Below are 24,269 nucleotides of genomic sequence, written 5' to 3'. Positions count from 1 at the left end.
ATTCCAAGCCTCCCAATCAGGTCAAGAATCATTCCTGTTTTGACGGTCACAGTGAAAGACAGAAGCTGAAATGCACGCTTCTGGAACTGTTGGAGTGAACACAATTTATACAGCAAACGAACATACACGAATTCGACCGTGGAGTTAAATTAGGACATATTGGTCCACATATATATAAATATATTCCCCATTAGGCCCATATTTTTGGACTTGGAGATCTGACCAGTGAACATATCAAGTTACAATGACAGCAATGGGCATAAGACGCTGGCCCAATTTCCAAGCCTTGGTCCTTTCGACCCTTTCCATAAGGAGTTCTAGGAATGTGATTTGGAAAGGACTTGATTAATTGAGCTTTGGTCATCTCTAGAACCAAAGCTCGCATGGGCTTACGTGATTGGAGGATCAGTATGAAGATGGGCTGACACTTACAGACTGGTGCTTGGCATCTTACATGTCCCTCCCGATTGTCTAACCTCGAATAGAAATTAGAAAGCTTATCCGTAACGTATAATCTTCAAAAAACTACTAATCACCACCTCGTCGCATGCTTCATTTGATACGAGTGCAAAAGCGAAAAGGCTGCATAATCCTTTTCGGCACTGCACGATTCCTTTGCTTCCAAGGTATCGGACACCCTTTCTGTCACTCTATCCTTTGCCTGAATCTTCCTAGCTCCTCAACCTTCATAATGCCGTCGATGGCAGGGCCTCTCGAGCTTCACTTCCAATTCAATCACCTCTCTCATTCATTCTCCGTGTTTCTCTCTGTCGGTTGATCATACTTACCGGTTAAGTTTTCAAATCCTGCTATGCTATCCACAGAAATTTGTTTTCTCGTGCATACAACGAACTTGCACTTTCATTTAAATTTTATTTGTTGGTAATTATTATTATTATTTTAAATAAAAATTGTCATCGTTATTAATTTGTGCGTTGACTGGCAGCGGGCGGTCATGGTGAATATGAGAAAAATCCTGCGAAAAGTGGAGAGAGAAGTAACAAGGCCATTCAAACGACGCGGCAGGAGCCCTCCACCAAAGCCCCCTTCCCCTCCGCCGTCTTCCCCGCCTCCTCTGCCGCCCCCTGAGCCGCCGCCCATGGCCTCCCCCCCGCCTAACTTCCCCTTCCTCTTCCCCGCAGCCCAATCGTCGGTCCTCCCCGAACCCTCCCTCTTCTTCTCTCCTCCCCTCCTCTCCACTCCCTTGCCCACCAACTCCTTCTTCCAGAACTTCACCCTCAAAAACGGCGACGTACCGGAGTACATCCACCCTTACCTCGTCAAGCCTTCCCTCTCCTCCCTCTCCCTCTCCTACCCTTCCCGCTTCTCCAACTCCGCCTTCCTCTACCAGGTCTTCAACGCCGATCTCACCATCTCCGCCGCTGCTCCGCCCGACCACGGCCCCAGCTCCGGCCGCCACGTCATCTCCTCCTTCGGCGACCTCAGTGTCACCTTGGACTTCCCAGACTCAAACCTGAGGTTCTTCCTCGTCCGTGGCAGCCCCTTCCTCACATGCTCCGTCTCCAGAGGAACTCCGATCACGATCTCAACCATCCACGCTATCCTCTCCCTCTCCTCCAACAGTTCCCTTACCAGGCACACCGTTAAGCTCAACAACAATCAGACTTGGATCGTATACACTTCTTCGCCGGTCAATCTTGCTCATGATCTTAGCGCGATCACTTCCGCTGCGTACTCTGGCATTATCAGGATCGCAGTCGTGCCCGATGGTTCGCGCGGCCCCGAGTACGAGTCCGTCCTCGACAGGTTCAGCTCCTCTTATCCAGTTTCCGGTGACGCCTCGTTGAGTAAGCCCTTCTGCGTGGAGTATAAATGGCAGAAGAGAGGGTGGGGTGATTTGCTAATGCTAGCACACCCCCTCCACCTTCGGCTGCTTTCTCCCGACGACTGCGAGATCAGTGTGTTAGAGAGTTTTAGGTACAGTAGCATCGATGGTGATCTCGTTGGAGTCGTAGGTGATTCATGGGTGTTGAAGCCTGATCCTGTCTCTGTAACTTGGCATTCCATTAGGGGCATCAAGGAAGAATCATATGGTGAGATTGTCTCGGCCCTTTACAGGGATGTGGAGGGCCTAAACTCAGCTGAGATAACCACGAACTCTTCGTACTTCTACGGGAAGTTGATCGCTAGAGCGGCAAGGCTGATTTTGATTGCGGAGGAAGTATGCCTTTTAGAGGTGATCCCTAGGATAAGGCAGTTCTTGAAGGAGACGATAGAGCCGTGGTTGGACGGGACCTTTAATGGGAATGGATTCCTGTACGAGAGGAAGTGGGGTGGGATTGTGACCAAACAGGGGTCAGCGGACTCGGGGGCAGATTTTGGCTTCGGAGTGTACAATGATCACCATTACCATCTGGGCTACTTCCTTTATGCAATTGCGGTGCTTGCAAAGATTGACCCTGCATGGGGTCGGAGATACCGGCCTCAGGCGTATTCCCTGATGGCAGACTTTATGAATTTGGGGCGGAGATCGAATTCTAGTTACCCACGCTTGAGGTGCTTCGACCTCTATAAGCTGCATTCGTGGGCTGGTGGGCTGACTGAATTCGCCGATGGGAGGAACCAGGAGAGCACGAGCGAGGCAGTGAATGCGTACTATTCAGCTGCCCTGATGGGCCTGGCTTATGGAGATTCTCACCTCGTCACACTCGGGTCGACGCTCACCTCGATGGAGATCCAAGCAGCCCAAACCTGGTGGCATGTTAGGGGAGGCGACAGCTTGTATGGCGAGGATTTCACTAGGGAAAATCGAGTAGTGGGTGTCCTGTGGGCCAACAAGAGGGATAGCGGGCTCTGGTTTGCCCCGCCAGAGTGGAGAGAGTGCAGGCTCGGGATTCAGCTTCTGCCTTTGTTGCCAATCACTGAGGTATTGTTCTCCGATGTCGAGTTTGCCCGGGAGCTTGTGAACTGGACTTACCCAGCTCTGGCAAGGGAGGGAGTTGGAGAAGGGTGGAAAGGGTTTGTGTATGCCCTGCAAGCGGAATACGACAGAGAAGGTGCACTGGACAGGGTCCGGAACCTACAGGGTCACGACAACGGGAACTCGCTGTCAAATCTCTTGTGGTGGATACATAGCAGAGTTGATGAGGAAGGTGTCGGATTTAAGGGAGGCGGGAAGTTCTGCTGGTTTGGTCACTATTGTCACTGAGTTTCAGTGCCTCGATATGAGCTGTCTCGCTAGTATACTGCATTGCTTCAATCATATTGTCAGCTATCTGCTTATTCTACAATAAAGTGATTGTGCAGTTTGTTATCCTTTTGCTTCTGTCGATCTTTATTCCATCTGCTCCGTTCATCTGTATTTCAATTTGCTGCTGTACAGATAAAGTGATTGGGTTTATGAGAGGGCATTTATTTATTGATTTATTACCTAACCATGAGAGCTTTGGAATATATTTTTTTTAACTATTTGCAGGCATATTTCATGATCTATTACAATGAAATATAAATGCTAAATATTTAGTATAGGGGCACGGATAATCTCACTAATATCTAGTAAAGGGACATGGGTGATCTCACCTAAGTATCAAACTCGAAATCTCTTAGGTTGCGTTTGGTTTGAGAGTTGGATTTTGATTTTAATTGGTTGATTTTGATTTTAATTGGGTTGCAATGATTATGGTGTTGAATTATGAGAAAAAGTGTGAAAATGTAATGAATAATTACGAGAATTTAATATTAAAATTTGAATTGAGTATAATGGAGTTGTATGTAGATTTATGTATGAGACTCACCTTTTTTACTTTGAAGAGTTAATTTTTATTGTGTAGTGAATAGAGTTAAAGTTAGAGTTAAAATCTTAAAATCAAATTCTGTAAATAAACGGAGCATTAATTACCATATGAGAGTTTACTGCATCATCTTTCATATCTTCCATATTTGCAGGCATGAATTTGTTTATTGCAATCAACAGCTGGGTATAGTGTTCGCTGCAAGAAAAGAAAGCCCATCTTCTTTCCATCATTAGCTCAACAAACCAGTGGCATTACAGTTGGGACTCATTGTTTAAGTTGCAAGTTGCAGCACAGAACGGCCAGTCGTTCTGTGCTCGAGAATTCAGACATTCTGATAGAAGAAAAGGAAAACAACGACAAATCGATCGAGCTCCAAGGTCATGAACAAAAAGTTGATAATTTGCAAGTGATGATCGAGTATTTTCGTTTTCTATATAAATAAATTACTGTAAGTGGGAATGTAGAGATCCCGAGAGGATGTGATTCAGGAAAAGTCAAGGGCTGCAGTAGAATAGAAGAATATTTATTCTTTATCGCGAACGTTGGGAGCGTTGACCAACGTGGCTCGTCTGTCTCACTGATTGTTGTTCTGATAATTGTTTCTTCCTTCTTCTTTTTTTCCACCTAATATCGCGTTAATTTACAGCAGTTTACACACTATCTTCTATAATAATCAATTCTTTTGCTGAATACTATGATAATCAATTTATAATAACAGGTCAGGGGCATGGGCCTCCCATGTCTTCCCGACTCCAACTTTCATAATAAAATATATTTGTAGATTCGACTGATATTCATTCTTGTTTTGGTCGGTGTAAGACATCAGACCTACATACATTTATACTGCACGTACTCGACATTTTTAAAATTATTATATTATTTCCACTTAGTAATGGTAACGATTTAAAGACGCCTATTGAGCTCAAATTTACAATTAAACTTTTCTCGATTATAAAGGGTTGACTATGAACATATTATAAGGAAGTAGAACATTTGATAAAAGAGTACCGATAGTCCTTCACATATAAAACTGCACTATGCTCACTTTCCTTAATATTTAAAATTTTAATTGGAAAGAAATTTAAAAAAGAAAAACAATTTCCGCCGTAATTCCTTCCAGTTGTCCTTTTCGGCTGGAATAAATGAAAGGAATTTACTGAGATATAGGTAGAAATTAAAAAAGAGAAACGAAAAAAAGGGAAGAAAATAGGAGCAGCACAGCAGAGAAGAGTTGAAAGGGTATGCTCTGCTCTGGTCAGTCGCTCCACCTCGAGAGAACATGCCATAATTGAATTTACTAATCTTCCCTTCCCTCCACATGCGAGAACGCTATTCAGGCGGAGGGGAAGACGAAGAACAAGTAAGGAAAACGAAGGAAGTCGCCCCCACGTCGCCCCTCTGCACTGCACATCCATTCTCCAAATTTCCCCAAGCAGAAACGAACCCTCCTCTGCTCTCTTTACCAAGATTTCAACCCTGTCAACCTCAGATCACTCTCCCCTCTCTATTGATCTCTGTAAACAGGAGCTGAGGTAATGATGTTTTGCTGCCTCTGCCCGCTTTGATTTGCCCTTGTTCTTTGGATTCCTGTCAAGTGGCCGAGTGTGAAAGCAGTTTAGGAAACTGGGTCTTCTACATTGGGCTGTTTTGATCTAGCAGTTTGGGGAACTGGGTCTTGTAGATTGGGCTGTTGTGATCTGCTTTTTTTGCTTGAGCTTGGAATTGCGGGTTGTGGTCGAGGAAGTGTTTCTTGAACAGGGCATTGACTGCGGAAGCTGATTGAGCGTTAGAACTGGTTGAATTTGCTTATGGAAATGGAGTTCCGACATGATTGACTCTGTCTGGTCTTGTCTTGAATTGGTCTGGCAAATGCTGCTGTCCTTGCATTGCTATAAATCTTCTGGGGGGATGCGAGATCCAAACTTGGGTATGGTTTAGGAATTAGCAAAAATTAGGAACAGACTGTTGTTATTTGTTTTAAGTGTGGGTGAAAGATCAGGAGAAAGCTAATGGCTTCTTCTCCAAGTGGCTCTCCTCCTCCTTCCCTGGCATCACCACCTTCTGCTTCCACCTCTCCACCGTCCAATTCTTCCACCCCTTCCCCACCACCCCAAGCTGCTGTTTCTCCGCCTCCTGAGTCCCCGCCTTCCACTCCGCCTCCTTCCCCTCCACCATCTCCGCCTGCTTCGCCGCCTCCAACTGTTTTACCTCCGCCAGCATCGCCTCCTCCTTCCCCTCCTGCTGCCCCTCCTCCATCTTCACCCCCATCTCCAGTTGTGACATCACCGCCACCACCATCGGCTGGTGGCCTCCCTCCCCGGGCAGCAGCCCAGCCACCTCCTGCGGCAGCTCCCCCCACATCGCAGTCTTCTCCCCCTCCTCCTTCTCGCGCAATTTCACCCTCTCCTCCTTCCCCTTCTCCCCCATCAGATGTCCCCAGCCCACCTTCCTCCAAGCCTTCACCTCCACCGGAGTCGCCTGCAAATTTGCCGTCTCCACCACCTGCCCCTACATCAGAAGCTCCATCCACAACACCCTCGGGACCTGCATCCTCACCGCCTTCTCCGCCCTCGGTTCCCTCATCCTCACCGCCTTCTCCACCCTCGGTTCCCTCATCGTCACCGCCTTCTCCACCCTCGGTTCCCTCAACCTCCAAGCCACCGGCAAGTTCCCCTCCTGCCCCTCCCAGTAATTCGTCCACTTCTGCAAGTCCAGCCGGCCCTCCCCTGCCTTCTATTCCAACCGAGAAGCCGACTGCTAGGTCCACCAATGACACAACTGTGAATGCAAATTCCACGGCTGGGGGACTAAAGACTGGTGGAGCAGTTGCAATTGGAATCGTCGTTGGGTTCGTAGTCTTGAGTCTTCTTGTGATGGCTGTTTGGTTCATGCAAAGGAGGAAGAGAAAGAATAAACAGTCAAATATCGGGTACAAATTCAACATGCCTTCTCCATTTGCGTCATCCCAGAATTCAGGTATAGATCTGAACTCTAAAACATCGTTGTCCTTGTTGATGTTTTTCTCGAAGACATTTGTAGGAGCTTACCTTGCAAACTTAGATTAGCTTCAATTATTCTCAGTGAATGTTAAACAGAGTTGGTATGTCAGTTTTTACATCGTTTGTCATGTGATAAGATTTACACTGCTGCCAATTTTCATTGCAGAGTCAGTTTTCTTGAGGTCCCATTCTCCGGTGGTCCTAGCAGGGAGTGCCTCTGGCAGCAATTTTATGTACTCGCCATCCGAGCAAGGGGCCATAAACAATTCAAGGTCTTGGTTCACATATGAGGAACTACTCCATGCGACAGATGGTTTTTCTAGCCTCAATATTTTGGGCGAAGGTGGATTTGGTTGCGTGTACAAAGGGGTTCTTGCAGATGGGAGAGAAGTTGCAGTGAAACAGCTGAAGATAGGCAGTGGACAAGGAGAGCGGGAATTTAGGGCGGAAGTCGAGATTATAAGCCGTGTTCACCACCGCCATTTGGTTTCTTTGGTGGGTTATTGCATAGTGGAGCAGCATAGGTTGCTCGTTTATGACTATGTCCCGAACAATACCCTTCACTACCATCTTCATGGTAAGACATGCTCCTGAATTTTTTATTATTTTTTTTGGGTGGGGGGGGGGGGGGGGGGGGGGGGGGGGGTGTTTAGATCTCATTTTGCTTCTTATTGGTGAATATCTATATTTGTCCTGCACGTTTTTAGGTGAAAGGCAGCCAGTTCTTGATTGGGCTACCCGAGTTAAGGTTGCTGCTGGTGCTGCTCGTGGAATCGCTTACCTGCATGAAGACTGTAATTTTCTCCTCTTTCCTACATTTTAATTCGTTCAAATGCAGTTCAGTCACTTTCTCACTGTCCAAAAGTACACGGGGTCTAGTTGGTTGATGAGGACATCATATACTTGTTATTAATGTGCCCTTTATTTTGATAGGTCATCCTCGCATTATTCACCGGGACATTAAATCATCAAACATACTTCTCGACAACAACTTCGACGCTCAAGTAAGTGGATATTCCCTCCCTCCCTCTCTCTCGGGATGCAGAAATTATGATCTGTTATAAACTTTTGAGTTGAGACTGGAGGACATCTTTGTTTGTTCATTTAGTTCCGACAGTTCCTTTCTCCCTTAAAGAGTCCCTTCATCTTGCAGGTTTCAGACTTTGGTTTGGCAAAATTGGCATTGGATTCTAATACACATGTTACTACTCGAGTCATGGGAACATTCGGGTATTCATGAGTCCCTCCTTCCATAATTCTATACAATGAATGAATCTTATAGCATGATCAATTATAGGTTTAGAAATGCTTTCATTTTAGTTTTCCTTGTATAATCCCCTAATCGTTTACATTGGTGAACATAGATACATGGCTCCAGAATATGCTACTAGTGGAAAGTTGACTGAGAAATCCGATGTTTATTCCTTTGGTGTTGTGCTTTTGGAGCTGATTACCGGTCGTAAGCCAGTGGATGCCTCTCAGCCCCTGGGTGATGAGAGTCTAGTCGAATGGGTAACAGCTAAATATTCTTTGCTGGTTCATTGATTCACATAAATTTTCTTCCCTTTAACAATTCCTGCTTAATTTTATATCAAATCACACCTGCCCCGTTTTAATTCTACATTTACCTCTTCTTCAGGCTCGACTGTTGCTTGCACAAGCACTCGAGGATGAGAACTTTGAAGGGGTGGTAGACCTCAAGCTGGAGAATAACTATGTCGCAAGTGAATTGTTTAGAATGATAGAGGCAGCTGCAGCTTGTGTGCGGCATTCAGCTACAAAAAGGCCACGTATGAGTCAGGTATGCATATTTGCCTTCTAGTCTAGCCTTATTATCCCATGTTTCATTTTCTTCATCAGACAAAATTGAATTTGTAATTTATTCTTCTCACAGGTGGTTAGGGCATTAGATTCTTTAGATGAGCTGTCGGATCTCAGCAACGGTATGAGACCGGGCCAAAGTGAGATCTTCAACTCAAGAGAGCAGTCTGCGCAAATAAGAATGTTTAGGAGGATGGCATTCGGTAGTCAAGACTACAGTTCCGAATTCTTTAACCACACTCAGAGCAGCTGGAGGAGTCGAGGATCCGGGGATCAGAGTATGTAAACAAGTTATCAGCAGCAGGAGGATTCATCAGTCCTTTTGAACCGGATGAAATGGGGCTTTCCGGGTCGGGAAACAAGGAGCAACTTGCCATTGGATCAGCATTGAGACCCTCGATTCACCCCGATTAGTGGGCTCACGATTCGTTGTAATTAATGAACTCATGGGATGAGTGTGCATTCATTTCTTGATCATTTGATTTGATGACATGATTCACCGATGATCAATTTGATATGTGTATCCTAGCTTTCATTTCATGTTCTATTATACTAGCCGAGGGTCCTTCTTTCTTGACTTGCTAGGCTTTGTTGGGAATGGAGTGGAGTTAGGGTTTTAGGATTTTAACTCCACTCCATTCCAACTCTAAATAATTATATTTATTTGGAATTGTAATAATTATTTTGTTGAATTATAAAAAAAAAATTAAAAAGTAATAAATAGTTAAAAGAAAGTACTGATTATGTTTGTTGAATTGTGAAAAAAAAAATAAAAAGTAATGCGATGCTTGCAACTTAGTAAATCAATTAGTTCTACTTTTCTCTTGGAATTATTTATTTATTATTATTTCTTTTACGGAGTCGTATATGTGCTTGTAATCATTATATGTGCTTCAATCGTATTATAATTTACTGAAAATTTGTTAGTAAGAAATTTTGCAATCGAAATTTTCACTCTTCCAATCCCTTAGGCTGTATGTACTCGACTAACATTTGCAACCACACGACGAGGTTTTGGTGCTACAATCAGGACCAACATTTACACTTTGATTGGATAGCATCTTATGAAATATTATGGGGGTTGAGGTGGGATAGATTATGGAGGAATGAGATAGGTTATGGAGAACTTTTTAAATTTTCATAATTTATGTTGGGATAAATTTCATTAAATGAATGATATAATAATTTTAAAAAAGATCTTGACTCTTAAATATTTTTATAATATTATGTAAATGATTGATCTTCTTATTTCTTTGTAACATCTCAAATTGGTGTGATTAAAATGTAATGGCTCGTTTGGTTTATAAGTGTAATTTTAAAATTATAACTTAACTTAATTTTATCTACAACCAAACAAAATAACTCATTAAAAGTTAAATAGGTGGGCCTCATATATATATATATTTATACCATTTCATTATAATACAACTTCATTATAATAAATTTACAACATCATTATTTCATTTTATCATTTTTAAAATTAAATTTTATTTTAAAATGTTATTGTCAAATCAAACGGGTTGAAAAGCTACAATGAGTTATAGTGATACATTATCCTTCAATAACTCCCCTTTTAAAAGTCAAAAGATGAGTTATTAGAGTGCGTTTGGATTCAGAATTAAAGTAATTTTAATTTTAATTGTAAAAAATGATAAATGAGATGTGATTATAAATTTGACTTGACAAATATGTATTTTTATTGTGTAGTGTGTTGAGTTAAAGTTAAAGTTAAAATTTTTGATTTGATGAATGTATATTTTTGTTGTGCAATGTATTGAGTTAAAATGTTGGGTTAAAGTTAAAATTAAAACTAAAGTAAAAAGCTAAAATTTTACGTTCGGGAATCCAAGCATGCCCTCATAATCCCTTCTATCCTAAGACGAAGACGAAGAGACTTTCGGGGAGGGGAGCCAGTGAGTGTGTGTTTGTTTGTTTGCTGTTCTTTGTTTCCAGAGCTTGGACTTTGCCGGGAAGATAGAGAGAGGAAGGAAGAGAGAGATAGAGAGAGAGAGAGAGCCATGGGAGAAGAGAAGGAAGATCCGCAGAAGCTGAAGAAAGCGGCGGCGGCGGCTTACGACTACGAGAACGACCCGAGATGGGCCGATTACTGGTCCAACATCCTCATTCCTCCTCACATGGCATCTCGCTCCGACGTCATCGACCATTTCAAGCGCAAGTTCTACCAGCGGTTCATTGTGAGTTTTCGAGCATGCCTTTGACTTCCCGCACTCTCAGTCTGAAGTAATGCTTTTGACCTAGATTCTTTTCGATGGCCGTTCGATTCAGCTAAGGAATTGTTCTTCCAAGTGCTGATTTTGGTTATTGAGCTTTTGATATTCGATTCGTCTCCGTTGTGGATTGGCCTGTTGAACAGACGAACATCGGTGTGCCTTTCAAGTAGCTCGTCCATATGGATTAACACTGAGAATGCCATTTCCATCTAGTTTTTAAAGTTGTCGAATTATATTGTTCATTGTTAATGCTGATTTTCCCTAGTGCGGTTTGGCATTCCGTTTGGTTAGAGTTATGTGCTGAATAGGTCTGTTAAGGTGACGGATCTCAGTGATTTGTAATTTTTTATCTTGATTTTGATCGAAACTGGATTCCATTGTTTGTGGAAGTGGTTAGTAACTATTTTCTCTTGATCACGAATTTACTTCCCGTGTCTTTCCTGATTGGAAACACCATCATGAGCGGTAGCCTTGTTATCTCTCTGTTTGACTCTGCATAGATTACTCCATGCACCTGTGCAAAAGAGAAAAAAGGTTTTGGAAAATGTGCCTCTTCTATCTGCACCAGGTCCATCTTTCACGTTTTATTAAAGATGGTAACGTTAAGATGTACCTTCGCAAGGATCGAGGTTCTCCTTCTGTAACTTTTGTCCGATGTAACGAAGTTTTCCTGCCTGGGATTCTTCCTGCTATTCTATTGTGGTCTTACGAGATTTTAATGGTCACTGTGTGACTTGGCTTGAATAGATAGTAAGTTTGTGCGTTTCATGACCCATCTAATATGTTGCAATCTGTACTAAATGAGTAGGCATGAGATTCTTATGCCATTTTATTCAGATATGCTAGAAGATAATTGAATTTGTGTTGATAATCTATGCAGGATCCTGAGCTTGTAGTGGAGGCTATGTCCTCAGGTAGTTCATCACAGCCGGCTAGGCAATCTACCGCATCGTCTTCTTCATCAGCAACAAGTGGTGGACAAGCTGGACCTCAAAGGCCAGGTATAATCTCTTTTTTACCTTTGCTTAACTCGTGTGATTCAAATAAATAGTTATCTACACCTCTCTTACCTCTCGAAAGACACCTGCATCACCAATTCTTCATGGAATGTACTTTCGTTTTTTCAGGGTCATCCACCAGGGAAGCAGGTGCATCAGCAACTTCAACTCCAACTCCAACTTCATTGCGTTGGGATAGATCGACCATCCAATTTTCTGTTAATGCTTGGGTAGAGTTTTATCTTTCCTCCTCCAAGCCCCACCCTCCGCCTTTGTTCTTTTTTCTTTTTGTAGATGTTTTATCTTGTGCATGTACAAGAATATAAAATTATCAGAATGTTCACATGAGTTTTAGGTTTCCATGGCAGTTTTCTTTGGGGTGGGGTGGGGGAATAAAAGAAACTATGTGTTATTTGTTTTAGTTATGCAGATCTCTTTTGTGTAGATCTTCTTACTATTATATTATTTCCTGCAGGTGTTGGTTGTGGCTCTACTTGCAATCTTTCCCATGGTGCCTAAAAATCTTTCAAATAGAGCTTACCGCCTTTCCTTTTTGGGCACATTGTGCTCCTCTCTGTATTCCTTGTATTCCTCATATGGGGTAGGGCTTCTGACCCTATTTGATATATGCCTGCTTATTCCGTTATTGTACTTCTATTGATGAATCAAATTTTTGCAGAAACCCAGGGCATGGAATATGCAGGCTTTGCAGACGTACTTTCAGACAGTTATTGTAACTAAGGATTTCATATACTTAATCTATGGCCTGACATTTGTTACTTCGCATCTTTATCTCAGATGTGAGCACCACTTAGTCCATGATTTTTTTCGTGAATAAATAGTCTATAATATGTTGTTTCAGCCTTTGTCTTCTCCCAATATACTGGACTCATTCTTTAATAAGTCCAGTCTGTTTGATTCTTATTGGGTTTTCAATTTTCTCATGTTTTAATGTACAGTTGCTTTAATTCCTGTTCTTTGTCGAGCTGTTGAGCATGTGGCAAAATTTTTGAGGCGTAACTTCAGCCGTTCTTCCCTGTATGGGTAAGATATGTCTTCTTTGCTGGAAAAATTTTAATCATCAGAGTTTCCCATGACTTATTCATGAAAATATCCCTCGAATAGATATTGACCTGTCTGAGGAAAATTAAGGGTAATATACTTTCCATGTAGTTCATTGTACTGATTGGTATTTGGTGCCTAGGAGGTACTTGGAAGAGCCTTGTGTGTGGGTGGACTCCAACACAACTACGCTTAGCATATTGTCCTCCAATGCTGAGATTGGCCTCGGCTTTCTTCTACTTGTCTCCTTGTTCTCGTATGTTGCCTGAGCACTTCCCTTGAAACCAATTATCGGAGCTGGCTTTCTTGATAGTTGCATATATGACATTATTCATGAGTCAATTTGTTGTTCTTTGTGCAGTTGGCAGCGCAACATCATACAAACATTCATGTACTGGCAGGTTCATCCATGTCACTTTTAATTTAATTTTTAACATTGAGACTCAGTTTCTAAGCTTCTGCTCTGGGGCATGTTAACTGACTTTAATAGTCCTGCATAACTCTGGTGGGATGAGAAAGTGGAGTAAAGAAGAAATAAACATGTAACGGTTAAAAGTTTAAAATTCTCTCTGCTCTACTAATATTGTTCCGGAAATACTTCTATACAGTACAATCTGTAGCAAAGGAGAGTGAAGATGTCTCTCCTAGAGAGTAGAGGTGGATTTATTTTCCTTTAATACAGTTAAGTGGTGGAATCTTTTCCAATTTAGAAAATGAGGGGGAGTTGATCGAATCTTGGGAACCCAATATTAAGTTCTCTATACAACATCCAAGTCAAATCAATAACTTTGAAATATACGTAGTTAAGTTACGATTTCTGTGTTAAGAGGAGGGGGACCGGTGGTTTTTTTTTTTTTTGGGGTTTTGGGTGGGTGGGGGGGGGGGGGGGGGGGGGGGGGGGGGTTGGTTGTAGAGGAGTGGTGGTGAAGGATTCAGTTAAGGGAAAATTAAAGGCATACATCATGATTATATACACCTCAAAACTTCATAGAATTCATTTCCGAAATTTATTGAAAAGATATTTAATATTTCCTGATACCATGAATTTCTGCAAATCTTTAGACTAAATTGATTAGGAAACTTAATGTGATTTTTTATTTTCTATGAACAAAGTAAAAATATTCTCGGATGGAATTCTTCTATGCAATGATAATCATTGAAGAAACGGCTCAAATTGAAACATGTGAATTAAAATAGGCAGCATGATATTGTTGGTCAACGAGGCCTCATAATCTTATGCAAGCTTGATCTACATTAGCATACTGCATTTCCTTTTGTTCTTTAAGTTTTCATATCCTAGATTGCCTTTCTCTGAATTTTCTATTTCTATTTCAACTTTGCATTAGTTGATCCCGTGACATTTTAGGATGATATAACTCAAATTGATTCCAATCGCATGGTGAAATATCTATGGAAGATATCAAACCATGAACAATAATAAAAATTAAGAAGATTACTATGATGTCGAATTAAATATAACATAGATAGCTGCTGGTCAAGGTCAAATTTCTTTGTGAAATTATCCTCACGGCAAAGCGTGGGCTGCTTTTACTAGCAGCGTATGATATTTCTGGTTTGTCAATCATTAAGATCTTAAATGCTTTTGCTGGTGAAATCATCTCTCTACTTGTTCCCACAATTATGGGATTTTATTTTGCCCTTTTCCCTAGCTACTGTGACCTGCATATAGGGAGTTATGGAAGGAGTTGTTTTGTTCATCTGGTCTAATGAGGAATTTGATCTTGGTGTCATTTCCTGCAGCTGTTAAAACTCATGTATCATGCACCACCAACAGCTGGTTACCATCAGAGCGTGTGGGCCAGGATTGGGAGGACTGTTAATCCGCTCGTTCAGCGTCATGCTCCATTCTTGAGCAGTCCAATCTCCACTGCTCAGAGATGGTGGTTAAGGTAGCGTGTCGCAGAAGCACTATAGGAAGTGGCAGAGTAAAAGGTTAAAAAGCATTTATGCTACTCCTAAGTCCTTGCTCAAATTTGTTGGGGGGAACGAATTTTAAGATTCGTCGCTTTTTAAGCGCAGCCTCTCATGGATAGTATAAAGTGTAATGCTTTACTAATTCCTTCATATCTTCTTGTCTCCCACTTTATTTTGATCTCTACGGGCTCGTAGCATAATTTATTTGTCATCTTGGAACCGGGGAATCCATTAAAATGTAGCATAAGCTCTGCACAGCAGTGAACTATACTGTGTGGCTAATGTTCTCATGTGCGAAGCAACGATGGTAATGGCATTTAGTAGTTGTGCTTGCAGGCTAAATAGGATAACAAATAGAGGAACCAGTCCTAGGGCCAACCGGATCATCCTGCAACAAATACAATAATAAACTGCTTCGCTTCTTTAGCATAAAATAAAGATATAGAATTACGTTTGCAATTATTTGCATAAGAGATCGGCTGGCGTCTGCTCACTCACCTCATCTTCATAATGGAATTGCCATAACACACTAATCAATCTTTTGTAAACACAACAGCAGCTTTTATTTATAGACAATATAACTGACAAACTCAATCTACAACCGGATCCTTCCTCCCAACCAGACCTGCAAGTAAAGAGGCATCTTGAGCAGCAGCAAACTACCCCTGCAACCTGAAACGTGTCGATGTTGAGCGGCCATCAAGTCCTTTTGAATCGTAGTGCGAAATGAACTCCCGAAAGTGTGATGTCCTCATATACAGCCGGATTAGAATCTGATAACAGCTCCCTTGATGGGGCCACACAACCTCGTGGTCGGGTATAGATGAAGTGTGAAGAACAAGGCTACAGAGACCCTAGGCCCTATTCTGTTTGCCAATACTTGGTGCTCTTCGCTTTTAAACAAGTCATTTGAAATCAGCTGCAATAGAAAGGCACATTTTTACTCACTCAGCAATTTAGACCAAAGGATTTAGTTCATACTTTTTTTAGGCCTAGTCTTGTAGCATATAATCAAATGCTAGCACAGGAAAAGTTACGAAGCTGTAAGCAATGAACAGGTAGCAAGGCATCCAGACAAGAGAGGATGATTCAAGCACGCAGATCATTCAGATGCATCTTCAGACAAAAAAAAAAAAAAAAAAAAAAAAACTCCTTGGAATAAGACTTGCCTGCAGGAGATCTCCCAATGTTGATAACAAGTGCCCCGGGCACTGGACGAACATCAATCCATTGATCTTGATATCGAACTTGAAGTCCACCCGTATGGTCCTGAAGAGGAAGTCCGGATCACTGGGTTTAGTGGTGCCTAAAGTCAATTCAGGCTCCGGGCATGGTGGGTAGTGATGACCGAGAACGACATGCCCCATTGCGCAATCAATATTTACGAGGTAATCAGGAAAGAGCCCAAGTGCCACGGACAGCAAGTCGAACAATGTTTTCCCCAATAACTTGGTTCGCTTAGAATAATACTCCATGAACATGTGTCTGCCAAACCAAAGGGGAATCAAACTCAACAGTGGTATGATTTGTTTGCTCTTAGATTCCCAAAGGCCCAAAAGAATCAAAATACAATCTGACCAAACTTCATCTTGGCATGATTGTCTACTACCACGCCATTTTTTTCACTCCATTCTGAATGAGGTAGACCGGATATGAAATGTTAAGTTGGAGGAGATCCAATGCCTCGGTTTTTTTCTGTTGAGACAATCATCATAGTATTTCATTTTTTTTTTCTTTTTTTAATATAAAATGTTAGAAAATAAACCAGCAAGGACAGAACTATCCCCTTGTAATCCCAAGGAGTTTGGGTGTGCCTAAGTTTGCACCCAATCTCAGGTTCGAATCCCCTTGGGGACACCGGAGCGCCTTTGGCGTGATTACCCGCTCCATACGTCGCCGGAGTTCACGAAATCCTGGAGATTAGTCGGACGAAGCTTTGGATGCCCGGGTTAGCCAAAAAAAAAAAAACTATCCCCTTGTCATTTAAATAAATAAATAAATATAGTTGCCCCACACGTAAATTCAGCCACCTCTACCAGTAAGAACAGAATACGCAGATTCTTAAAACAGTTACTTCCGTAAGTTCCTGAACCCTCCTAATGGGTTCCCTACTGTAGTAGCACAGCTTCGCATCCCTCGGGAGCTCATCAACTGGACCGGTTGCGCGGCCAACACACCGTCCAAAATGCTGACAGGAATGCCGTGATTCACCCACCTGGAAGAACCCTACATCCCTTGCAGCTTCAAGCACCGCAGAAACTACCTCGGCACCCTACATACCCTGTCAAGATCAATGACCGGCATCGATTCCGCGAAATTTGCAGCAGATTGTTCGGATTTATCAGCCACAATATCGTCCCGTGGCCTGATAAACATTATTGGGATTTTGACTATGCCGGAATCGTCTATGCCCTTGACACCGGCTTTCGACTTGTCAAAAGACTTCTACTCTTGGTACCGGTCCTACTTTGCTGCAATACCGACCATGGCATCAGAGGGTTCAGTCATTGCCATTTTCTTCACAATTTGAACTGATATGATCAAATCACAACGAGCAGAATATAGTGTAATGGTTAATACTCATCAACAAGCAGAAGCAGACTTAGGCTCCCTCTCTCTCTCTCTCTCTCTCTCTCTCTCTCTCTCTCAGAGTCTCAAGCGGCAGCGACTTGTAGTCATGAACCCGTGTAAGTGTTTGAAACCATATAAAAAAAAGGGGGGCTAGCAAATTGAGTATGGAATTAGGAGTTATTACCCAAGCGTGCGTCAATTAATCACGTCCTTTTCAATTCGTTGTATATTTTTCAACTCTATCCATTTTACGATGGGGATGGATGCCAAACTTTCCAACGAAAAGCTTTCAATTACTGCACAGATCATCTTCCTTATATTTATTTTATTATTATATTATATTATATTATATTATGAGAAAGATCTATAAGCTTAGTAAGAACATAGAAATATCTTAGCGGTATGAGCCGACTTTAAAATCTCATGGTTCCACGTAACATATAGTGATATCCCTACGATTCATTACATGTGGCGGAGAGCTCCCTATAAATTGGTCTGCCTGGGGGGCATCTAGTCAATAATTAAGTTAAGGGAGTGGCGTTCACATCTTGCTACATATATATTCTATATAGTATATTACCCTCAAGAAAAGAGACCAGAAGAATACTATATTGCACTTCAAACGCATCAGCAGTGACTATGAGGAAGGCCTTTGTAGTCGGATGCGTGCTCTTAGTTTGCACGCATCTTATTCTCATATCCACCGCTCCAGCTTCCGCATCAGCTCGAGCACTCGTTGAGGAAGGTAAAATCCTTACTGCAATCTCGTGCGTGTGTGTAACTCCCCTGTACCTGTTCTATCAGCCTGATTCTAGCTCTATCTTCTCGTTTGAGTAACTCTGTGCTGCCAGATTTTTTACCACCAAGATATGTATGTTCGCTCGATTATTCAAGCCTATGCCATTCCCTTTTCAGCCCGGGGGACGAGGGATCAGAAGATGCATGGTCAGGTCATATATACGACTGTTATATGGTGATAATGAGTTGTTTGGTTCTGAATTTGCAGAGAAGTATGTGGATGGGCCTACAAAGAAGGTGGAAGCTGATCAAGATCAATCAGCAATTACCGGGGAGCTGAAGAGGTGTCGCCCGTACCACCGCTGTATTCCGCCGTGAATAGTCTCTCTCTCTCATACGTCTAGTAGACTATAGCTGTAATGAAGAGCCTCTCCTATACACACGCACACGCATATATGTATATATATCATATAAAACAAAGATGGATAGGACGTAAAAATACTGCATGCGTGCGTGGTGCGCGGGAGAGGCAGAGTATGATTGAGTAATATACTCGACTAATGTTGGATAACTTAATAGGAATAAAATCGTGTTATGTATGTATCATATATGTATGTATGTATGTATGTATATGTAAGCTGTTCCTGCAGTATTTGCCTTGCCGAATAAAAGAAAAGAAACCACCAGAGTCGATCGATATTGGTTTCTTACTTTACTAAATTTGAATATGATCTATATCTCGCGTGAACGCACGCGATGAAGACTGCTAGCTGTTCGGTCACTCTACAAATTAAAGTTCTGCGTTGTTGTTGTTTTTTTTTTTTTGTGAAGAATTATAATATTAGGAGTACTGTAGAGGACTCAACTAAACAATTAAATACCGGAAGGTCTATTACTAGTCCTTCCCTCGGGAACGTGTTGAAGCCGGCCGTACGTTAATAAACTATTCTTTAGCACACATGTGGACGTCTATTAACATTGCGTCGCGTCTATATATTTATGGTCAATCAATATGCCAATCCGGCAAATCGGCAATAATAAGTAATAATATCTAGAGAATTATAAACGTAATTGAGACGAGAACGTGACAATGAGCACTGATTGGGAGGCTGCCTGCCTTTTCAAAGAAAATGGAAAAAGCTGGAACTAGAAGTTCCTTTTACCTTTCCCTCAATGATGCCACTGCAATCGATAAAAAAAATCATTTAAGTGATTCGGTGTTTATTTTCTTTGAATAAAATTTTGAATATGAATAAAAAAATATATAAGTTAAAGAGTTAAATCCATACTCGAACTTGATATATTACAGTACACACCGAATAGAAAAGATGATGCTGACTACGAGTCATCTTTATATTTGCGTATCTTGAACAAACTAAAGAGAGTGCGGGGAACGCGGTGGGATCTGTTTGGGCCTGCAGTTAATAGAATTTAGGCCCGGATAAATAGGCTCAGTCATCTAAGCCCACTCCATATATTCATGGGCCAGGCTTTCGGACTTTATGGATCAGTCAAATTGCACGCTTTTTGGGCTCCTTAAGATTCGATCGTAGTGGCTCTGGCAAATTGACTGCCTCCAGTGTGGTCCCTGAGATGGAAGGAAATAATAGAAGAACAAACAAAATTTCCGGTTTGCGAAATTCTGTTGGGGAATGGTTTATTGAGCCATCACCCTCCTGTCTTTCGAATCTGATAAATGACTTCTTTATCAGCCTTTACGCCACTGGTCTTTTTTCCTGCCCCGCGAGTCTCTCTGATTTTTTATGCTTCTCTCATCATATCCCTGACCTGATGAGGCTGTTCCTGCTTTGAGTGGTCCTGTTTCCGATACCGAGATTCTTGGTGCTTTGAAGAATCTCAAGCCCCGTAAGGCTCCATGGCCGGATGGCCTCCATCCCATTTTCTTCAAAAAAAAAAAAAAACATTGGAAGGTTGCTGGAAATTCCATCATCTCTTTCGTCCGAAATGTCTTTTGAGTGTGGAGAACTTCCTGATGGTGTTAATGATACTCTCATTTCTTTGATTCCTAAATGTGCAGTCCCGAGACAATCTCGCAATTTCGCCCCATTAGCTTTGCAATACTAGCTATAAAATCATTACCAAGACTCTTGTGGGGCGCCTTCGCCCCTTTCTAGATCATTTCATTTCTCCTTTTTAATCGAGTTTCATTCCGGGTCGCCGCGCTTCAAACAATGTTGTATTGTTTCGTGAAGCACACACGGCTTTCCGGAAGAAACAAGGAGAAAAAGGTCTTATGATCCTCAAGCCAGATTTGGAAAAAGCTTTTGACCGCATTGAATGTTCTTCCACTGTTTAACATCCCCGAAAATTTTATAAATATAGTAATGAAATGCATTTCCTCTTCAAAAATTAGTGTTCTTTTTAATGGAGGAAAATTGAACTCCTTTTCTCCTTCCCGGGGCATTGGCCAAGCGGATCCTCTATCCCCTTATATTTTTATCCTTGTTATGAAACTCCTCTCTATCCTCAGTGGGCAAGAAGTTACTAGTGGAAATTGGGATACTATCAAACTCACTAGAGGATCTTTTTCTTTGTCTCATTTATTCTTTGCAGACGATATTCTCCTTTTTGGTATGGCTGACATGAAAACCTGCAATTCCATAAAAAAGCACTTTAGACCTTTTTTCTGTAGGTTGTCTGGCCAAAAAGTTAGCCTTGAGAAATCCCGTGTGATCTTCTCCAATAATGCTTCCCTAGCCATGAAAGCTCGCATTTCTAATGCTCTTGGTCTTCAGGAGTCCATCTCCCCGGGGAAGTATCTTGGTTTTCCTATGGATATCTCCGCTACCAACTCCTCTTCGTTCAATTTCTTAATTGATCGCTTTAAGGACAAGCTTACTGGTTGGCGGCCAAGTTTACTCTCTTTTGCGGGTCGGGTTGTTTTGATAAATTCTGTCCTTGCTTCTCTTCCCTCTCACGTCATCCAGTGCACTCTTCTCCCTCAGAGAGTTTGTAAACCTCTCGATAGACTTAGCAGAAATTTTCTCTGGGGGTCCTCGCAAGAACACAAAAAACTCCACCTTGTCAATAGGGACAATGTCTCCCTTCCTAAGGGGGAAGGAGGGCTTGGGATCACCAGGTTTGAGGACCGAAACCTCGCACTCCTTGGTAATTTTTCCTGGAGAGTCCATGAGGATGATCGCCCTTGGGCTAGGGTCATAAGGCAGAAATATATGAGAGGTGTGGCCTCAAGATCTACTGCAAACACTCTTAACAAAGCAGCTTTAAATGCTGGTGCGCAGCTCTGCTGCCTGGGCACCAAACGGATGATAGTTGGGGGTCACAATATTAGCCTCTGGTTTGATCATTGGACATGAGATGTTGCCTTAAGAACTTACATATATGGTCTTTTAAATAGGACTCAAAGCAATTTGAGGGTCTCTGATCTCCTCGATGACACCGGCTCCTGGGACTTCAGTTCACTGTCCTTCCATCTCCCAGACAGCCTGTTGTCCATGCTTCAAACTGTCCCTCGCAGCTGCCTTGGGAGGGGGGGATTGGACAAAACTGTGTGGAATTATTCTGCCAATGGACTTTTTTCCACCAAAAGAGCTTTATTCTCTTACATGCGGCAGGGACCCTAACAGGTCCAATAAAGAATGGTCTTGGATATGGAAGATCAAAGCTCACCCTAAAGTCCAACATTTCATTTGGTTCCTCATGCATCATCAGTTGCCTACTGCAGCATAACTTGCTACTAGGGGTCTCAACATTTCTCTTTCGTGTTCTTTTTGCAATGACTCGGAAGAATCAATTCACCAAACACACCAATGTTCAATTGGCCAAACAACCCCACCTTGATGTTTATATTCTCGAATGTGTTTCACAACAACAACAACATTCATTACTGTCAAAAACGAGCAGGAGATCAGCGAAGGGCTATATTTGGCACTCCACCCATACGTCCTCCCTAGTTATTGAATTCGTCACTTCATGAATAACTAAATTATACGGGAACTGAGAAGAGGAAAACTTACGAAAATTATCAGCTGAAAATGAGTGCAAAGTAATAATGGTCACAATTTGATCAACTCCATTAATGTACGTATATAGTACTATATTACCACCCCCGAGGCACATATAATACTGCGTATTATGAAGATCGTTCCATGGTTACTCTCCAGGGCTTGGTGTCCTCTATCCAAATCCAAGCCTAGCTTGGTCGTGATTGGGATGAGGAGGTGAACCATGTCTTCCAAGAGGCGAGTTCTTGTGTAGACCGGCATGCCAGACGTTCTCTTGTTTATCCTCTGTGCGTTCATTTTCTTCGACGTCTGTCCCGACGATTCTAGTCATTTCCTTTTGTGAGATATTTTAGGGATTGTTACCTCACGTCTTTGTGTTATTTAATTTTCTTTGGCTTCGGCTTCTAGTTCATTCAAAAAATGAAGTGTTTATTCAAATAGCGACCGACGCCAATGGCCCAATGGTAGAAGAATCAAATAGTGACGTCGCTGCCTCCAACTTGGCGACGACTTGGGGTCAATGGAGAAATGGACCGATGTGCAAACTTTGTCAGGAACAGTTAGGACACTAGCTAAGAAGAAAGGCTCGATTGGAGTCCAATCACTTTCTCTTCACTCAGGAATTTATTTCACATATAATTAAGCTATTAATCTGGATTGATGATTTTGAAATAGTTTTGAGCATATAATGCTATAGTTTCTGCTCAAAATCATTGTGTCCCGTATCGAAAAAGTGTAAAGATATCTATATAAATTATAAGAAATTGAATTCTATAACCCGTGAATTTGAGTTTTTGAATTGCAAATAGGCTTAATTTCATATAAATTCGGTGGATTTTTTATATGGTATTAGAGCATGATTTTCATGTGTTTGCACGCTCATGTGGGTTCACACCACACCAAATCCAATGTTTCTTTGATCCAATGTGGATAAAGTACGCCCATATTGATCCGTTTGTGGAACTTGTGGTCTCTCTTTAAGTCCGAGCGCGGAGTGAAAGTCCATCTCATAGTCAATTTGTCCTGGCTCTTGCCCGATTGTGGAACTCGAGGTTAAATTTTCTGAACATGAAAGCCAAATTCCGGCTCGTAGTCAGTTCTTGAGGATGGATAATCAAGTTCACGTGTCACGTGTCTGTCAAAGTCACACGTTGTCATGTGAGGACTGGTGCTGAGAGTCATTGTGTCCAACATCCTAATAATATATATATATAAATATATATAAAAATACATAAATTTATAAAATACAAAATTATTTTACATGTCAGGTCGACATGTTAAGTTGGAGATAGACCTAATTACATATCACTCCCGTGGATTTTTTTTGCACCATCTATACTACTACTGTAGACTTTTCAAACTCACCCATGAATCTTATGAAAGAGAGATGGATCCATTTATATGTTATAATTTTTCTTTAAACAAAAAAATCCAAGATATTTTATTTTCATTAATGTTAGTGATCTACTGAAAAGAAAGACAACCATCCAATAATTTTTATTTTTCGCATTCAAGAATGAGAAGAATCAAACAGTGACCCCGCCTCTGGCAAGGAATTGAATCAACGTTGTTGTCGATGCCCTAACTTACGACGACTTGGGGTCAATGGATATGGATGGGCATGCACAAAGGTTTGTCAACAACAGTAAGGACGACAGCTATATTAATTAAGAAGGACTTTATTGGGGGACCAATCTTTTTCTCTTCTTTCAGGAATTTATTTCACATATGATATATATATATATATATTCGAATTTCGCCCGACTAAACTCACAGTCCATATGAATACCTTACAAGTTCATGAAATATGTAAGTACGACCACAGGCCTTGTAGTTGGTTCAATATTGAATATTCTCATACATGGTGCGCAGGACGTGATTTGAACCCGAAACTTCCCCTTAATATCCCATATCACATACGAGATATTAATTAATCTGAACAGATTTTTGTAGTCTTGAGCAGAGATAAGATGCTATGTAAGCCACATCTTATATGTCTTTTTTTTTTTAAAAAAATTTATTTTATGAAAAGAAGATGGATCTATTAATAACCTTTTTTTGTACCCCGATATGTTCCAGATATATGTTTTTTAATTAATTTTATTTTATATTAACGTTAATTATTATTTCTCGAGAAATAAGTTACAGAAACACGCGGCGGACGCGCTATTAT

The 24,269-nt window shown here is 41.6% G+C and overlaps 4 protein-coding genes and 1 long non-coding RNA gene across 6 annotated transcripts; 4 read left to right on the top strand and 1 right to left on the bottom strand.

Annotated features, from left to right (window-relative positions):
• The first annotated feature begins 651 nt into the window (after positions 1 to 651).
• LOC116207135 (probable endo-1,3(4)-beta-glucanase ARB_01444) lies at positions 652 to 3,395 on the top strand. Its single transcript, XM_031540001.1, has 2 exons — positions 652 to 790; positions 947 to 3,395. Exon 2 carries the CDS (start codon positions 956 to 958, stop codon positions 3,167 to 3,169), a length of 2,214 nt encoding a protein of 737 aa, XP_031395861.1. The 5' UTR covers positions 652 to 790; positions 947 to 955; the 3' UTR covers positions 3,170 to 3,395.
• A 1,567-nt stretch (positions 3,396 to 4,962) lies between these two features.
• Positions 4,963 to 9,152, top strand: LOC116207136 (proline-rich receptor-like protein kinase PERK8). Its single transcript, XM_031540002.1, has 8 exons — positions 4,963 to 6,731; positions 6,921 to 7,331; positions 7,462 to 7,548; positions 7,688 to 7,758; positions 7,908 to 7,984; positions 8,119 to 8,266; positions 8,394 to 8,555; positions 8,649 to 9,152. The coding sequence occupies exons 1-8, from the start codon at positions 5,765 to 5,767 to the stop codon at positions 8,859 to 8,861; spliced, it is 2,136 nt and encodes a 711-aa protein (XP_031395862.1). The 5' UTR covers positions 4,963 to 5,764; the 3' UTR covers positions 8,862 to 9,152.
• Positions 9,153 to 10,449: 1,297 nt separating this feature from the next.
• Positions 10,450 to 15,020, top strand: LOC116208247. 2 transcript variants are annotated; one of them, XM_031541594.1, is made up of 9 exons: positions 10,450 to 10,770; positions 11,687 to 11,807; positions 11,934 to 12,034; positions 12,280 to 12,405; positions 12,484 to 12,604; positions 12,764 to 12,848; positions 13,009 to 13,122; positions 13,228 to 13,257; positions 14,628 to 15,020. In XM_031541594.1, exons 1-9 carry the CDS (start codon positions 10,594 to 10,596, stop codon positions 14,632 to 14,634), a joined length of 882 nt encoding a protein of 293 aa, XP_031397454.1. In that variant the 5' UTR covers positions 10,450 to 10,593; the 3' UTR covers positions 14,635 to 15,020. The 2 variants fall into 2 exon arrangements, with proteins under 2 accessions (XP_031397454.1, XP_031397453.1); XM_031541593.1 differs by having other exon boundaries at positions 13,228 to 13,267.
• Positions 15,021 to 15,186: 166 nt separating this feature from the next.
• Positions 15,187 to 17,729, bottom strand: LOC116208248 (1-aminocyclopropane-1-carboxylate oxidase homolog 1-like). The gene is made up of 2 exons (XM_031541595.1): positions 15,971 to 17,729; positions 15,187 to 15,720 (listed from the first exon to the last, which is right to left on the bottom strand). The coding sequence occupies exons 1-2, from the start codon at positions 16,280 to 16,282 to the stop codon at positions 15,568 to 15,570; spliced, it is 465 nt and encodes a 154-aa protein (XP_031397455.1). The 5' UTR covers positions 16,283 to 17,729; the 3' UTR covers positions 15,187 to 15,567.
• Positions 17,730 to 17,759: 30 nt separating this feature from the next.
• Positions 17,760 to 18,830, top strand: LOC116208249. Its single transcript, XR_004157024.1, has 2 exons — positions 17,760 to 18,117; positions 18,379 to 18,830. It is a non-coding gene; the product is annotated as an uncharacterized LOC116208249 (long non-coding RNA).
• The last annotated feature ends 5,439 nt before the right edge of the window (positions 18,831 to 24,269 follow it).

This window comes from Punica granatum, chromosome 5 (assembly GCF_007655135.1).
Source record: "Punica granatum isolate Tunisia-2019 chromosome 5, ASM765513v2, whole genome shotgun sequence".
NCBI lineage: Eukaryota > Viridiplantae > Streptophyta > Magnoliopsida > Myrtales > Lythraceae > Punica > Punica granatum.
Note: the sequence above shows the minus strand (reverse complement) of the source record. Positions and strands in the feature narration are given on the sequence as shown.

Excerpts from the sequence above, each read along its gene's own strand:
- LOC116207135 (XM_031540001.1), top strand. The coding sequence starts at position 956 with ATGGTGAATATGAGAAAAATCCTGCGAAAAGTGGAGAGAGAAGTAACA.
- LOC116207136 (XM_031540002.1), top strand. The coding sequence starts at position 5,765 with ATGGCTTCTTCTCCAAGTGGCTCTCCTCCTCCTTCCCTGGCATCACCA. Across the intron at positions 6,732-6,920 it reads TGCGTCATCCCAGAATTCAG|AGTCAGTTTTCTTGAGGTCC; the intron begins GTATAGATCTGA and ends TTTTCATTGCAG. Across the intron at positions 7,759-7,907 it reads ACAACAACTTCGACGCTCAA|GTTTCAGACTTTGGTTTGGC; the intron begins GTAAGTGGATAT and ends TTCATCTTGCAG.
- LOC116208247 (XM_031541593.1), top strand. The coding sequence starts at position 10,594 with ATGGGAGAAGAGAAGGAAGATCCGCAGAAGCTGAAGAAAGCGGCGGCG. Across the intron at positions 13,123-13,227 it reads CTACTTGTCTCCTTGTTCTC|TTGGCAGCGCAACATCATAC; the intron begins GTATGTTGCCTG and ends TTCTTTGTGCAG. Across the intron at positions 13,268-14,627 it reads AAACATTCATGTACTGGCAG|CTGTTAAAACTCATGTATCA; the intron begins GTTCATCCATGT and ends CATTTCCTGCAG.
- LOC116208248 (XM_031541595.1), bottom strand. The coding sequence starts at position 16,282 with ATGTTCATGGAGTATTATTCTAAGCGAACCAAGTTATTGGGGAAAACA. Across the intron at positions 15,721-15,970 it reads CATTGGGAGATCTCCTGCAG|CTGATTTCAAATGACTTGTT; the intron begins GCAAGTCTTATT and ends TTTCTATTGCAG.